The following is an 18,103-nucleotide window of genomic DNA, read 5'->3' on the forward strand; positions in this document are numbered from 1 at the left end:
CTTGTGCCTGCTGCTTCTATGTGTGGTTTGATTGGACAGGAATCACAGGACTGACTTTTCTAATCACCACAGACAAGAGAAAATACAGTAGTGACTGCAGACTGAGGGAAAATAGTGGAGTAAAAGTACAGATACAGCACTAAACATGTACTCAAGTGAGAGTAAAAGTACATAACTTTAAAACTACTCTGTAAAGTACAATTCCTGAGGAAAACTACTCAATTACAGTAGTTTGAGTGTTTATAATGTGTGACTTTACACCACTGCTAAGTACAAAATGCGTTTATTTACAGACTTATTTACAAGTGTTATTCAAACCGTCTTCTAACTCATGTTAACTGATGGATTGAAGCAAATACAAATGCAATTTTATTTAAATAAAAATTCTGTATACACTTGCACAACTTCTGCTGATTTAATACTGCTTTAAGTGATAGTAAATAAAATGTCTTCATGCTAACTTCATCGCATATTGCTAAGAGTTATGTAAAGTATATGGAGAACTACAACCTATATTTCACTCTCTAAATGAATTGAACGTAAGTAGTTACGCTTCTATATTGCTTAAAGAATATAATATTTATAAAATATGTTGAATTATTAGATTTTTGTGTATGAAACAGAAGAGTTATTTGCTCTCCGCGATCCTTCACTGAGCGAACTTTTATTTTGTATTCCTGTACGTCACAATGCTGCGCAGCGCTCCTGACTGCAATAAACTAACTTGAGAAAAGGTTTGTGTCTAAACTTTTAACGTGTTTAATTAATCTCAAAAGACTTTGGTAATTTTTAAAAGCAGTGCAGAAGTACGGAAAAAAGTGTTATTCGACAGGAAGTAATGTTATTAATGGTTATTTTGCGCGAGGAAAGCGCACTCGCACACGAGTAAACAGAAACGCAGCGGCTAACATTACTCTCCCCTCGAAATTCAGTGTAAACACGATTAAAGTCAGTGTAAAACCCAGAGACGAGAGACACAGTTTCTAGAAGACACGAGTCAACTGAATCAAATGCTTCGTAAAACGATTCACTGAATCGAATCACTTTATATATATACTTTGTTATTATATATATATCGTTTTGTGTATTTATTTTGCCTTATCAAGTTATGTATTTCATTATTGTCCTCCAGTGCACACTGACTAGTGAGCTAGAGAAGTGATTGAGACACAGACAGAGGTTTAGTCTTGATTTCTTCTTCTTTGTGTTGATTCTTCTCCTCTTAAACAGACAGAGAAACTCCTGCTGAAGCGACTGAGCTCCACTATTATAAAGATGGCCTTTATTAAAGAGGAGAGTGAAGACCTGAAGATTGAAGAAGTGTTCACATTGAAACATGAAGATCCTGAGCAACAAACAGGTTGGCTTTCATTCATTTAATTTCATATGATCCTCATTCAGATCTGCAGATCTACACTAATTAAACAGAAAATGATTTAAATGTTTTTCCTTTTCATCATCGAAAGTGCTAAATTTAGCATAACTGATCCTAAACCGCTCCTTTGTTCATCAAATTAACTGCTGATGTAGTTAGCGAGTGGATCATATTGATTATTTAAAGCTGCTGATCCTGTAAATCACGGGTGTCGAACTCCACAGCTCTGCACAGTTTAGCTTTAACCCTAATTAAACAGACATGATCAATGTAATTAAGTCCTTCAGGATTGTTTGAAACCTACAGGCAAGTGTGTAGAACTAAACTCTCCAGGAACTGAGTTTGATATTCCTGATTTTCAGTCACTAAGCTCTATCTGCCGCACACTTTACTGTTTACTGTTTAGCTAATCTGCTGTCATGGGGAATGTTTAGTACATAATACCCATATAAATAACAGTTTTACACCAATATTCACCTCAGAGAATGTGGAAAGAACGGTCCACACTCACCTTGAACACCTATTCTAGGATAAAAATGAGTGAACAGTAACTACGACTGTGGGGGAAACCGGAGCACCCGGAGGAAACCCACGCCAACACGGGGAGAACATGCAAACTCCACACAAAAAAGGCTACTTACCCAGCCAGGACTTGAACCAGCAACTTTCTTGCTGTCATGGCATATCGCTAACCACTGAGCCACCGTGCTGCCCCTACTTCTATAGTTGCTATGCTTATAGTTGTTGTGTAATCTTAACCAGATGCTCAAATAAGAAGCATGTTAAAAACGCTTTAATATTCACTATAAATTACCACTGTATTTACTTCATGTGGTCATTCATTCGAGATAAAGAGCGTGAACATGATCTCCTGCATTGGTGACATTTGAAGGTGGCACAACAGTGAGATTAAGGAAGTGTCCTACTTCAAATGTCCTACTTCAAATACGTCCTAATCATATTCTGAAATATCACCACGTATTAGTCTACACTGCAGGAGAGATCAGAGCTGCTGGGTTAATGCAGAAGTTTTACAGCTCAGCTAGGCATGGGGCGAATACCGTTTTCAAGGTATACCACGGTTTGGAAAAAGTCAAGGTTTTAAACCCGTCAAAATGTTCTGCTATACCGCCCCTAAGGTATGTGTAACATTTGTATTTACTTTTTGTTTTTTTTAGGACAAAAATGCCATTTTAAATTGTAAATAAATCGGTGTTTTTGAAACTAATGAAGACATTTAAAAAGAATATATATATATATATATTTATATATATATATATATATATATATATATATATATATATATATATATATATATATATATATATATATATATATTAAAGCAGTAATCACAATACCAAGTTTGTGATACCGTCAGAATCTTATACCAGGTCATGCCTAAGCTCAGCCATGCAATGTCCACTCTGCCTCAAATGCAAATGAGTCCTGACCTGAACACATTTACATGCCAATATTGAAATACAGTCATTGCGCCACCTGCAGGCAACAGGAAATTACATTTTTACACTGTAAACCAGGAGTTCCCAAACTCAGTCCTGGAGGGTTGGTGTCCTGCAGAGTTGAGCTCCAACTTGCTTCAACACACCTGCCAGGAAGTTTCTAGTACATCTAGTAAAGCTGCGGTCACACTAGAGTTTGAGCTTGCGAAATTCAGTAGTGTGGTGCTGCAAAAAGGGGCGGGATCAAACAAGATGATTAGACATTAAAAAAGCAAATGTGATTTCTGTCCAGAGAGGTCATGTTTCGATCTTCGATTGGTCTTACGCAGTCAAGTAATGCGATTCCGCAGGTCAGAGTTCAACAAGCTTGAACTTTCCAGCGCAGTGAGCTGCGAAACTTGCTGCACGATCTTGTGTTTCCGGTCTGATGCATTCGTGTGGATATGAATGGTAGTCTATGGGGAGAAAAGTCCAGTGTGACCGCAGCTTAAGAGCTTGATTAGCCGGTTCAGGTGTGTTTGATTAGGGTTGGAGCTAAATTCTCCAGGACACCGGCCCTCAAAGACACCCCTCCTATAAACAAAAGCTCCTAGAATTTTTAGTCAGTGTAGTCTAAAGCCATTTGTGATGTTAAATTGTAAGGATCGTGGCTTTCTCAATATGCATTCTTTAGCGGTCTTGCGTCCTCATGTAACGTCATCATCAACTGCCAAAGTCACGTGACCATCAGGAAGAACACATCATCTCATTTCTCACAGGACGCGTTCTCTGTTCTCGTGGTCTCCCGAGTTCATTTTTCCGAGGTGACCTGGCAAGACCGGTCTTCACAAGAACGCAAGTCCGTTCTCTGCGTTCTTAGAATTGAGAAACAGCCCATGAGTTTTTGTCAAAGGGTGCCTCAAAATCCACATTTCATGAGAGTCATGTCTTGAACACATCTACATGCCTTTAGGAAATTACCAGGGGTGCTCAACCCTGTTCCTGAAGATTTACATTCCGACTTCAGCTGCGGTCATGCGAATGCGTCAGACAAGAAAATGCAAGCATGTGCATCAAGTTTAGCAGTTCGTTTGCAGCTTGTTGAACTCTGACCTGCGAAATCACATCACTTGACTGCGTGAGACCAATCGAGGATCAAAACATGACCTCTCTGGCCAGGAATTCAAAATATGGACCAATCGCTCGCTTCTTTACATGTCTAATTATCTTGTTTAATCCTGCCCCTTTTTGCAGCGCCATATGACAGAATTTCGCAAGCTCAAACTCTAGTGTGACCGCAGTTTTCAGCTCCAACCCTCATCAAACACACCTGAACCAATCAATTAGGACTCGAACAGCACTTGATAATTACAGGCAGGTGTGTTTGGTGAGGGTTGCAACTGAAATCTGCTGGAAGGTAGGACTCCAGGAACTTAGATGGTCACACAGTGGCCAATCTTTTCCAAGCTTTACATGTTAAAGTTTCTGACCTGAAGACATCTCTAAGTTGATATTCAATTACAATCATAGTGTTACCTGTTAACAATACTTAATGACACATTCTCAGCCAGTGGTTTGGCAACTAGAGATTTGTCAGTCTTGGACAGCCGATACATAACCTGGCTCGATACATTGGGATACTCTTTAAGTACCATGAGCTGCCAGGGTATGGGGTCAAATCTGACAGGTTTAGTCAGAGACGACAATCTTGGATCACAAGAGTGGACATCTCTCTAAGCAGAATCCCTAATTTGTCAGTCAAAAATGTAACTCGTAGTGACTGACGAAATGGAGTACTAATATACAAGTCACTATGAGCTCTGAGCTTATGTCTGTGGTCTTAAAGTATGTGTGAGCCAGATAAAAGCTTGACTTTAAATGTAAAAAGAGATTTGCAATGGTGTAATAATCCGATGGTAAATGCAGATTATGTGTACTTTTAAATAGCAATTACTTTACAAGATGGAACTTGATTCTGGCTGAACGTCTTCACAAGTACTGTTTCCCTGCAGAATTGAACATGATTCTGTGAATGCTCGGCTCTCAGATTCAATCGATCAGGGAGCTGTCAGTGACATTTCAAATATCATGACCTTCTAGATTTTTCTTGCCTCTTGCTTTGGGGTATTACACTGTTAATTGATATCAACTTGTCTCTTTCACCTTAGATTTAATGGAACTTAAAGAAGAGAATGGAGTACTGAAAGAAGAGGAAGAGAAATATCAACCTAATCACTGTGATTTCATAACTAGAGACAAATCTTTTACTTGCTCACATGCCGATAATATTTTCCCACAAAAAAGTTGTCAAGATTACACTGGAGTTAAGCCTTTCATCTGCCAACTATGTGGAAAGAGTTTTAGCCAAAATGCAACTCTAATTTGCCATATGAAACTTCAGACTGGACACAGTCATTGCAGCTGCAAGCAGTGTGGGAAAGGTTTCTGTCAAAATAGAAGAGTTAAAAGGCACATGACAATTCATGCCAGAAAAAAAACATTCACATGTCCTCAGTGTGGAAAGTCTTTCAATCAAAGAGCAAAGCTTGTGGTCCATCTAAGAGTTCACACTGGAGAGAGGCCCTACACCTGCCAACAATGCGGGAAGAGTTTTGGAAGCAAATATAATCTCTACCAACACATGAATACTCACACCGGAGAAAAGCCTTTCAGCTGTGATCACTGTGAAAAAAGGTTCAACCGAAAAACAAACCTTGAGAGACACATGAGTGTTCACACTCGAGGAAGTCCTTACAGCTCCAAACCACACAGAGCAGGTTTACCTCAAGAAGGAAGCCCGAAAATGAGCACAGGAATTGACAGCGTTAAAAAGACTTACACGTGCCCTCAGTGTGGAAAGTGTTTCAGTCAAAAAGCACATCTTAAAAACCACATAAGAGTTCACACCGGAGAGAAACCCTACACCTGTCAACAGTGTGGGAAGAGTTTTGGAAACAAATATGTCCTTTATGACCACATGAGGAGTCACACCGGAGAAAAGCCTTTCACCTGTGATCACTGTGGAAAAAGGTTCAACCGAAAAACATACCTTAAGAGACACATGAGTGTTCACACTCGAGAAAGTTCTTACAGCTCTAAACCACACGGAACAGGTTTACCTTTAGAAGGAAGCCCTAAAATGAGCACAGGAATTGACAGCGTAAAAAAGACTTACACATGCCCTCAGTGTGGAAAGTGTTTCAGTCAAAAAGCACATCTTAAAAGACACATAAGAGTTCACACCGGAGAGAAACCCTACAGCTGTCAACAGTGTGGGAAGAGTTTTAAAAGCAAATATGACCTTGATGACCACATGAGGAGTCACACCGGAGAAAAGCCTTTCACCTGTGATCACTGTGGAAAAAGGTTCAACCGAAAAACATACCTTAAGAGACACATGAGTCTTCACACTAGAGAAAGTTCTTACAGCTCCAAACCACACGGAACAGATTTACCTTTAGAAGTAAGCCCTAAAATGAGCACAGGAATTGACAGCATAAGAAAGGCTTACACGTGCCCTCAGTGTGGAAAGTCTTTCAATCAAAAAGCAAAGCTTGTGGTCCATCTAAGAGTTCACACTGGAGAGAGGCCCTACACCTGCCAACAATGCGGGAAGAGTTTTGTAAACAAATATAATCTTGACCAACACACGAACACACACACTGGAGAAAAGCCTTTCAGCTGTGATCACTGTGAAAAAAGGTTCAACCGAAAAACAAACCTTAAGAGACACATGAGTGTTCACACTCGAGAAAGTCCTTACAGCTCCAAACCACACGGAACAGGTTTACCTCTAGATGGAAGCCCTGAAATTAACACAGGAAATGACGGCATACGTAAAACTTACACATGCCCTCTGTGTGGAAAGTGTTTCAGTCTAAAAGGACGGATTAAAAAGCACCTAAGAGTTCACACCGGAGAGAAACCCTACACCTGCCAACAGTGCGGGAAGAGTTTTAGAAACAAATATGACCTTGATAACCACGTGAGAACTCACACCGGAGAAAAGCCTTTCACCTGCCAAAAATGTGGAACAAGCTTCAGTCGAAATACTAACCTTAAAAGACACATTAAGATGTACTCTGGAGAGAGGCGTTGCAGCTCCAAACCACGTAGAAGTAGTTTGACTCTAAACAGACACTTTGAAATCGACATAAGTGTTGACAGTGGAGAGACGCGCTATATCTGCCACCAGTGTGGCAAGAGCTTTCGTAAAAGGCATTACATTGTTCAGCACATAGGAATTCACACCGGAGAAAAGCCTTTCACCTGTCAGCAATGTGGAAAAAGCTTCAGCCGTAAACAAAACCTTCAGAGACACGTGTCGGGTCACACTGTAGAGAAGCGGTTCATTTGTCCTCAATGTGGAAAAAGTTTTAGAAATTGTACAATTCTGAAATACCATAAAAAAATTCATGTATGAGAGAACGGCTTTTCAGTATGTATTTCCTGTCTCATTTGACAGAGGAAAGGCTTTAAACTGTTGTAATTCTTGAAGTATAAAAGACTTTGATGGAAAGACTTGCAGAAACCGAAGAATAAGACTTATATATTCTTCTGAATTAAGACTTGAAGACTTTCAAAAAAGATGGACATCTCTATGTCTTTCACTGTAGACAAGTGAAGGTAAAATGTACTAGTCCGGGAACTGAAGGGAGTGGTATCCTGATCAGTGGTCGCTCCAATATATATATGTGCATATGGATTATTAATAAAGTTCAATCAGTGTTAAAGTGCCTAGATTATATAATGACCTTAGTTTCGTCAATTTTCAGAGCAAAACAGGAAGCATATGTCTGTCGTTGCTCTGTCTGTATGGCAAGTTATTTCTGTTCTTCTTCAAGCCGATTCAAGAGGTCATTGGGAGCTCTGGCATGGACTTAAGTGTGGGTGAGTGACCAGAACAGCTGTACATTGATTTTACATTTCAGTTTTGTAATTCATCTCTCTTTCTCTAGCGCTTTTACAATGTAGATTGTGTCAAAGCAGCTTAACATAGAAGATTGATGTACACTCTCAAAAATAAAGGTACGCGAGCTGTCACTAGGGAAGTACCTTTTCAAAAGGTACACATTTGTACTTGAAGGGTCCATATTGGTACCTCAAAAGTATATCTAAGTACCTAAAAAGAACAAAAGTGCTCTTTTTAAAATGTTTAGGTAATAATATATATGTACCCTTGAGGTATTAAAATGGACCTTTTAGGTGCAAATTCATACCTATTGAAAATGTACCACCCTAGTGACAGCTCGCATACCTTCATTTCTGAGAGTGTATTTTGAAACTGTGCCACTCCAGTTTTCAGAGTTGAAATTCAGTTTAGTTCAGTTCAGTGTGGTTCAATTTTCACTGCTGAAAGTCCAAACACTGAAGAGCAAATCCATCGATGCATAGCTCCACAAGTCCCAAACCAAGCAAGCCAGTGGTGACAGTGGAGGAACAAACTTCACCAATTGACCAAAGTGATGGAAAGAAACCAGGCTCAGTTGGGCGCGACCATTTCACCTCTGGCCAAATTTCTGCAGGTGTGAGTAGGTCACCGGCTGGTGTACTGGCTGGCTCTTCAGGATCAATGTGGAGACTCGTCTGTCTCTGGGGTCTTTCAGGAATCAGTCTCATGCTCTCCACTCCTCCATGACCACCACAGCATCTGCTCAGGATACGGCCTGGTCCAGGATTACGGAGACCTCGGGATAAGGAAAAACAGACATAGGCATAGATGCCGTTCAAATTATAATGTATTTTGGGAAGTGTTCCCAAAAGACATTACCAATGTCCAGTGTGAAATGTCACTGTTGATGTGTAATGAGAATGTGGTAGCTGTGGTTTTTTTAGCTTTGATCAGGTCAGTCGCACATGTGCACCTTAATATATTTTTCATGGTCGCACACGGTAAGTTTTTGTCACAAACACAACTGAAATGGTTGCATTGTAGAGCCCTTTATATTGCAACTTGTGGCACAGGTCATGTTGGACATTGTCTCCGTACAAATAAATAAACTAAATTAACACTAGTTTTAAACATCTCAAATTAAAAACATTAAGGTAGCTATTTCATGTTGAAATCCATTTTGATTTAATTGTTTATCATTCATTCATTCTTTTTCCTTCGGCTTAGTCCCTTATTTATCAGGAGCCAACACAGTGGAATGAACTGCCAACTTATGCAGCATGTTTAACACAGCGGATGCCTTTCCAGCTGCAACCCAGTGCTGGGAAACACCCATACACTCTCATTCACACACACAGGTCAGTTGGTGTTTCTGTGTGGAGTTTGCATGTTCTCCCCGTGTTGGTGTGGGTTTCCTCCGGGTGCTCCGGTTTCCCCCACAGTCCAAACACATGTGCTATAGGGGAATTGGGTAAGCTAAATTGTCCATAGTGATGAGTTTCACCGAGTTTGCAATGAGTTTACTACAAAACTTTGTCAATCACCACTGTTATTCAAAACATCGTTTACATTTAATGTCTATGCTTGAACTTAAATGTTGAATGTTATAATCCGTGTTAATCGATAAATAATACAATCAAATAAAGGTGTGTTTTAGATATATACATATTTTGAATACATATGCACAACTGTCGTTTGATATAAAGTCATTTTTAAATGATTTTAGATATGTCTTAATGCCATCTTGATCTTAATCCCATATTGCTAAAACACATGTAGAACTATTACATCTATTTCATTCTCTAAATGAATAAAAGTAACTACACACTTTTAGATACACAAATGAAGGAATTCACAGAAGTTATGATGAATTATTCGTGTATTTTTAAATATTTATTATATGTAAATGTTTTTCTTCGTCTATGATTTAGTTTGGGCTAACTTTTATTTTGGTATTCCCGTGTGACGTCATAATGATGCGCAGCGCTCCTGCATCTGCTGCCCACAGACTTGAGGAAAGGTTTGTTTTTTAAACATTAAATGTGTTTAAACAAAGAAATGTTCCAGATATTATTTATACAAGCAATTCGGATATAATTACCACATTACAACGGGTCGTTCAATTGAAATGAACGTTATTAGCGGTTATTTTGCGCGAGTAAAGCGTAGTAAAGAGATATTCTGTGTGTACTGCTTGTCTCTAGTGTCGAAATTCAGTGTAAATACGATTAAAGTCACTGTAAAATCCAGAGATGAGAGAAACTGAGCGTCTAGAAAGTACGAGTCAACTGAATCAAATGCTTCATAAAACGATTCAGTGACTCGAATCATTTCACACATTGGTATCAGATATAATTAACAAACGCCTAAACATTAATGATTTATATGCTTTCATTAGTTTATAACAGTTGTTTGGAGTGTTTTTGTGTCTTATTAAGTGATGTAAGAGATTATAGTCTCCCAGTGCACACTGACTAGTCAGCTAGAGAAGTGATTGAGACACAGACAGAGGTTGTGTCTTGATTTCTTCTTCTTTGTGTTGATTCTTCTCTTAAACAGACAGAGAAACTCCTGCTGAAGCGACTGAGCTCCACTATTATAAAGATGGCCTTTATTAAAGAGGAGAGTGAAGACCTGAAGATTGAGGAAACATTCAGAGTCAAACATGAAGATCCTGAGCAGCTAACAGGTGGGCTTTCATTCTCACAGCTCAACTCAGTCATTTGATCCTCATTCAGATCTGCAGAAATACAGAAGAAGCCTAACATAAAAATATCAGGTCTTTCTTAGGATTTAAGGCCAGTTCACACCAAACAGGATAAGTGTAAAGATAAAGAGACAGCTGTAAATATCACTAACAGAGTTAAAGAATAGCAGAGCTCACAGCACAACTACAATGACAGAGACAGCGAGGAACGATACCGTCACTTTCAGAAGGATTTTTCCCAGATTATGAATGATAAAACACTTCAACAGACACATGAGGGCTCACGCTGAATAGAAGCCATTTATAAGAGGCCACCATACCTGCCGAGACTACCCTTTCTCCTGGGAGCCTCCCATATTTCACACCCATCTCCCGCCACCCTCCTGTTTTGTTATTTCTCTCAGGAAGCTCCCGTAATTTGTATAGCTCAGTCTAGATTTGAATAAATCGCTCATCACCTCACAACTTTTTTCACTCAATCTGGCAACATACTCACCGGCCACTTTATTAGGTACACCTCACTAGCACCGGGTCAGTCCCCTTTTGCCTTCAGAACTGCCTTCAATCCTTCATGGCGTAGATTCAACAAGCTACTGGAAATATTCCTCAGAGATTTTGCTCCATATTGACATGATAGCATCACACAGTTGCTGCAGATTTGTCGGCTGCACATCCATGATGCCAATCTCCCGTTCCACCACATCCCAAAGGTGTTCTATTGGAGTGAGATCAGGTGACTGTGGAGGCCATAGTGAACTTGAAAGCAATGTTTGGTGAGCCTGTGCGAATTGTAGCCTCAGTTTCCTGTTCTTAGCTGACAGGAGCGGCACCCGGTGTGGTCTTCTGCTGCTGTAGCCCATCCGCCTCAAGGTTGGACGTGTTGTGTGTTCAGAGATGCTCTTCTGCAGACCTCGGTTGTAACGAGTGCTTATTTGAGTTACTGTTGCCTTTCTATCAGCTGGAACCAGTCTGGCCATTCTCCTCTGACATCAACAAGGCATTTGCGCCCACAGAACTGCCGCTCACTGGATATTTCCTCTGTCAGACCATTCTCTGTAAACCCTAGAGATGGTTGTGCGTAAAATATGCACAGGTTAGTGTATACTCCATCAGCTGTTTTCAATCTGTCAGCTTTGTGTTTAATTTAAAAATTAATAAATACAGCAAAACGTTTTGTTTATAATATGTGGCCAGTAGCCCTGTAATAAGCAGGATAAAGTACATTGAAGATGGTTGTTCTCTCAGAATAAACCCTTCAGTCTTATACACCAGTGCTGTGCTTCACATCGAGCTGCTGATGAACATAAAACTAACAATTCTCATTTATTTTTTAAATGTGAATATTGTTTTAAATGATCTACCCTTTTTTCTTTTATTTTCCTCATTGAACATACACAGTAATGTTCTCCCTGACAAAATAAATATCAGTCTAAATGTGTTTTCAAAGCACTGTCGACTTTAATATGTATAGCTTGGATTATTGATCAAATATAAAGCCACTTGATTACATTTTATAAGTAATTGTCATTAATATGCTTGTGCTTCATTGTTGAGTCAACGTTAACATAAATTAATGACCATTATTTACAGTAATAATTCATTAGTTATGTATTTATGAACATGAACATTAAACATGATTAAATATGCATCATTTATTAATCATAGTTCAGCATTTACTAATGCATTTATTACTAATGCAGCGATCAACATCGTTTTCATAACAAATATTTAAAAATACTGTAACAAACAATGAACAAAGCATTATTGTCGTCATGTTAGTAAATAGATTAGATCATTAGATCTGATGAAATATAATTGCAAAGTGTGATCAAATTAATAAAAGCACATTTCACCTATAATTAAATGATCATGTACAAAAAACGCAATTATTTTGTCAGACAGGTGATGTAGGTAGATCAAAATAAATAATAAAAGTCTTGAATTAGAATCATCTAATCAAATGATATTGTTATCGATTTTTTCATAGTAGCTAAAATTACACTGCAGATAGCTCGACTAACAAAAAGAGAAGGTAGCAGGCTTTGTTTTTACGCACACAGAGCTTTTCTGTAACTGATCCACTCGGGTGAAGCTCACAAGTGAAAGTGAAAGCGCAGTTTCCGGCGTTATAATCGCTGACGCACAGACGCGGCAGACAGGCTAATCGCTAAAGCTAATTTAGATGATCATTCAGTGTGTGTTTGTGTTCGTGCAGGTGAAAGATGCTCAACACATCGACTAAAACACTGACTGGAGGATTCTCCTTCGAGAACACACGCAGGTGAGACAGACAGAGGCACACACCGTGTTCACAGGATGTACAACCTGTTTAAATGATTGTAGGTGATATAAGACGATGATTGCTAAGCGCTAGCATGCACACAACGAAAGGCCCGTAACCAGACGAGCTGAAGTTAGTTTTTTTCTGTACAGTGAACATGTTTGCAGTCGTTTCCCCTCACTTTATATTTAATTATGAGCTTCAAATACTGGATTTCAGTGATTTTATTCACTAATATGTACTGGATTAGCTTCTGCTAGTTTCATAAATGTGTGCTTTTGATTCACCAAAAGGTTTTCTACGTTTTCTAATTGCATATCATACTCCAATAGGCTACTATTAAATTATTTACCTCAAAAAATATACATTAAAAGATTTGGAAATTATTGTATGAGATTAGAATTTTACATATTAAATATGCAAGAAATGTATACCCTACAGAAAAATCACCTTAAACCAGCCTAGGCTGGTTGGCTGGTTTTAGCTGGTCGACCAGCCTGGTTTTAGAGGTGTTTTGGCCATATTCAGGCTGGTTTCCAGCCATTTCCTGCCTGGTCTTAGCTAGTCAGGCTGTAAAATGACCAGCTTGACCAACCTAAACAAGCTGGGAGCCCAGCCAAAACCAGCTATGTCCAGCTTAAACCAGGCTGGTCAAGCTGGTTTTAGCTGGTCATTTTCCAGCCTGGCCAGCTAAGACCAGGCAGGAAATGGCCAAAACCCCTCTAAAACCAGGCTGGTCAACCAGCTAAAACCAGCCAACCAGACTAGGCTGGTTTAAGCTGGATTTTTCAGCAGGGTAATATAAAGATTATCCAGAAATATGTTTGGGAAAAGGTCTTGTGTACTTTAATATATTAGCGCCTCCATCATAAGAGAAAACACAAATATTCAGTCATCTGTTCACTCTTGTTTAACACTGAAGAATGCAGCGTCATTATTAGCCGGCACATTCAACACTTTGAGTAATAAAAAGATAAAATATAATAATATTATTAATAATAATCATAAAGTGCTTCGCTATTTCACTAATTCTGCTTTTCTTGTAAAGAAGTGAATTATTAAATGTATGAGTAACAATAATAACTGAAGTTTATTCAGCAATAAAATAAGCTTAAATCTTTTATATGGACTTCTTATGGTTTATGGACACCTTTATTTAAATATATTAAATATAAATACATTATAACACACTCTGAGATGGATGTTATAAAGCACAGAAAGGTGCTACTGTCCTCCAAATGAAGGGAGAGTCCTCCAGTACAGTGTTTCCCAACCCTGTTCCTGGAGGCACACTAACAGTACATATTTTCGGTGTTTCTCTTTTCTGACCCATTCACTTCAGGTGTTGGAGTCTCTTCTAATGTTCTGGTGAGTTGATTCAGGTGTGTTTGATTAGGGAGAGCTTGAAAATGTGGACCGTTGGTGTGCCTTCAGGAACAGGGTTGGGAAACACTGCTCCAGTATTCATATGTGTTTTAAGACATCTTTAAAGAAATGTTTGAACATGATAGTGTGTGTTTTATTATATATATATATACACTGTAAATAATACCTGAACTGAACAGTTTGTATTTTGCATGTGTTGTGTTTATTTGCGGTGGTGAATTGCATTATGGGATGTTGATCTCTGCTCTGTCCACTTCTGATGTTGAAAATTCAACTCTTAAACTCTACAGTTTAACAAAGTGACTTTATTGACATTTCAGTGGTTTGACATAATATAATAAACACAAAATAATACAGAGAAATAAGTCTAAAACAACTCCGACAGACAATAACTATTAAACGTGCAGGATAGTCAACGTTTCAAAGTTCAACGTTGTTGGACGAAAGATCGAGATCCCATAATGCAATTCAGCAGCAGAAATAAACATGAATATTTATGGAAAGCTGCTAATGTACGGATACGTATGACCAAAGAAAATGTACAGAATACGGTACTTTACTGTGAAATGTAAAAATGTCCGTCATGTTCTTAAAGTCCAGCAACCGCAGCTGCCTCTTAATGTCAAGTTGACAGATTTCTTCATTTACAGTGAAGTAAACTGCATTGTGCTGCTCTTAGCTCAGGTTAGAGTCCAGAAGTAGACCACACCGTTGATATATTTCACTGTTAAAAGCAGAACCTTATTATTGAAACACAAAATAATCAATAATACTAATAGTTTATTACTATAAATGCAATTCAAAGTGCTCAAAGTGTACACAAATAATAAAGACATCATTTATTGATTATGAGCAAATACTGGAAACACAATAGACACAACTATATAGTGTACATCACTGTTCTGAAGACACAACTATATAGTGTACATCACTGTTCTGAAGACACAACTATATAGTGTACATCACTGTTCTGAAGTACAAACATCGACACAACACAGACGAAAACACAGCTACTTTTCCTACAAGCAGAGGAACATATTAATATACAGAAGACACTTAGGCTGCGTCCGAATCCGCATACTTCCATACTGTATAGTACGCTAAAATCAGTACGCCAGCCGAGTAGTGTGTCTGAATTCATAGAATTGGAAAATCAGTATGTGAGAAGTACCCGGATGACCTACTATATCCGGCGATATTCTGGTGTGCGCATTTCATGCACGCTGCGCTATCCCATGATGCACCGCGAGCGAATTCATGAATGAGAGTAAAGCGATGTAACTGACGCAGGTAGGTCACGTGACCATGACAAAATGGCGGATGTAGTATTCCATTCATACTGTATAGAGTGTACTTTTCTAACAGCCGAGTAGCACGTTTAAATTCACATGCAGTACCTACTGAGTAGTAGACGGTTTCAGACGCAGCCTTAGAGTCGTTCACACAACTGATAAACACTGCAATGTTTAGGCAATGCGTTAAACACTCTTTATCAACATAAGATGTAGCATTAAACACTGCAGAATTCAAGAGAACAGAGTAATGAAGAGGTACAGCAGTGATGTGACATAAAGAGCATTAAAGGTGAAGTGTCACACAGGGAGTTCAGTTTACTGTGTATATATATATTAAGGAAACCTTCAGTTAAACAGGTGAGGGATTTTACCGTAGTGTTTTTACATTTTGGTTTACCGTTGAATTCACTGACATGTTTACAGTGTTTAATAACAGCATGTATGTGCAAATATATGCATTCATCACACAGAAATGCAGTTCTGGAAGCAAACCTGTCGGAGAAAGGCTACAGCGCACCGAACGCCAGGAAGACGGGCACCACCATCGCCGGCCTGGTGTTTAAAGTAGGGTTTTACATTTCTGCATGCAGCTCATGCTGGTATAGTTCATTAACAGCTCTTGAGATCATTCACCCTCTTATTCTTTTCCAATGATTTCCCAAATGATGTTTGGAGTCAGGAGTTTCTCACAGTATTTCCTCTAATATTGTGTCTTCTGGAGAAAGTCTTATTTGTTTTATTTCAGCTAGAATAAAAGCAGTTTTTAATAGTTTTAAAGCCATTTTAAGGTCAATATTATTATCCCCCTTCAGCAATATTAGTGTTGGATTGTCTCCAGAATAAACCACTGTTATACAATGACTTGCCTAATTACCCTAACTTTACCCTGATTACCCTAGTGAAGCCTTTAAATGTCACTTTAAGCTGAATACTAGTGTCTTGAAGAATATCTAGTCTAATATTATTTACTGCCATCATGACAAAGAGAACAGACATCAGTTATTAGAGATGAGTTATTAACACTATTATGATTAGAGATGTGTTGGAGTAATCTGCTCTCTGATAAACAGCACTTGAGAAATCTTTATTTTAAAGACTTTAAATGTCCACAGGAGACCACATGATTCAGTAAAACACGTAATCATGTACACAATCATTGTAGAACTGTACACCATTTAACATGTTATTTACTTTCTGTTAATATGTTTAGATTTGTATACAGTCATAACCCAACAGATTTGACTAGAGACACCAGATCTTCAGGTTTTGTCTGACCTTACTGAATTCTGCTTAATATTTTATTTTCAGTGATGGAACAGTAGAGGAAACAGTTATTTATATTAAACTGTGATTCTTATAGAGGTGAAGTAATAAAAAAAACACATCAAATATTCAAACTTTGACAACTTTGCCTTTATTTTGATGTGATATTTGTCTTTAAAATGAATTTGACAGAGGTTTGAGGGTTAAACTAATATGATGGTGCTTATGTTGAATGATGCTAAATAAAATACGTCTTGTTTTCTTTCAGGACGGAGTGATCTTAGGTGCAGACACTCGAGCTACAGATGATATGGTGGTGGCTGATAAAAACTGCATGAAGATCCACTACATCGCTCCCAATATCTAGTGAGTGAGACGCTCGGTTGCCAGATCACTGTTATAGTAGTCTGAATGTTACTCGGTTGCCAGATCACTGTTATAGTAGTCTGAATATTACTCGGTTGCCAGATCACTGTTATAGTAGTCTGAATGTTACTCGGTTGCCAGATCACTGTTATAGTAGTCTGAATATTACTCGGTTGCCAGATCACCATTATAGTAGTCTAAATATTACTCGGTTGCCAGATCACCATTATAGTAGTCTAAATATTACTCGGTTGCCAGATCACCATTATAGTAGTCTAAATATTACTCGGTTGCCAGATCAACATTATAGTAGTCTAAATATTACTCGGTTGCCAGATCAACATTATAGTAGTCCATATATTACTCAGTTGCCAGATCAACATTATAGTAGTCTAAATATTACTCTGTTGCCAGATCACCATTATAGTAGTCTAAATATTAATCTGTTGCCAGATCACCATTATAGTATTCTAAATGTTATTCAGTTGCCAGATCACCATTTTACCAGTCTAAATATTACTTGGTTGCCAGATGACCATTATAGTAGTCTAAATATTACTCGGTTGCCAGATCTCCATTATAGTAGTCTAAATATTACTCGGTTGCCAGATCTCCATTATAGTAGTCTAAATATTACTCGGTTGCCAGATCTCCATTATAGTAGTCTAAATATTACTCGGTTGCCAGATCTCCATTATAGTAGTCTAAATATTACTCGGTTGCCAGATCTCCATTATAGTAGTCTAAATATTACTCGGTTGCCAGATCTCCATTATAGTTGTCTAAATATTACTTGGTTGCCAGATGACCATTATAGTAGTCTAAATATTACTCTGTTGCCAGATGACCATTACTCGGTTGCCAGGTCTCCATTATAGTGTTCTAAATATTACTCGGTGGCCAGGTCATCATTATAGTAGTCTAGATATTACTCGGGTGCCAGATCACTTTTATAGTAGTCTGAATATTACTCGGTTGCCAGGTCAACATTATAGTTGTCTAAAAATTACTTGTTTGTCAGGTCACCATTATATTAGTCTAAGTATTATTCGGTTGCCAGATCAGTCTAAATGTTACTCGGTTGCCAGATCAGTCTAAAT

General features: G+C 38.4%; 2 protein-coding genes across 2 annotated transcripts in view; both read left to right on the forward strand.

Annotated features, from left to right (window-relative positions):
* Positions 1–662: 662 nt before the first annotated feature.
* On the forward strand, positions 663–7,547 carry LOC130221915 (zinc finger protein 345-like). Its single transcript, XM_056454474.1, has 3 exons — positions 663–734; positions 1,231–1,360; positions 4,983–7,547. Exons 2-3 carry the CDS (start codon positions 1,276–1,278, stop codon positions 7,235–7,237), a joined length of 2,340 nt encoding a protein of 779 aa, XP_056310449.1. The 5' UTR covers positions 663–734; positions 1,231–1,275; the 3' UTR covers positions 7,238–7,547.
* A 4,942-nt stretch (positions 7,548–12,489) lies between these two features.
* Positions 12,490–18,103, forward strand: part of psmb10 (proteasome 20S subunit beta 10) — a 9,806-nt gene continuing 4,192 nt past the window's right edge. The window contains exons 1-3 of the mRNA XM_056454577.1: positions 12,490–12,693; positions 15,845–15,938; positions 16,906–17,003. Coding sequence (XP_056310552.1) covers positions 12,635–12,693; positions 15,845–15,938; positions 16,906–17,003 — 251 coding nt within the window. The 5' untranslated portion in view covers positions 12,490–12,634. The remainder of the gene's footprint in view (positions 12,694–15,844; positions 15,939–16,905; positions 17,004–18,103) is intronic.

The sequence above is a fragment of the Danio aesculapii genome, chromosome 4 (assembly GCF_903798145.1).
Source record: "Danio aesculapii chromosome 4, fDanAes4.1, whole genome shotgun sequence".
NCBI classification, from domain to species: Eukaryota; Metazoa; Chordata; class Actinopteri; order Cypriniformes; family Danionidae; genus Danio; species Danio aesculapii.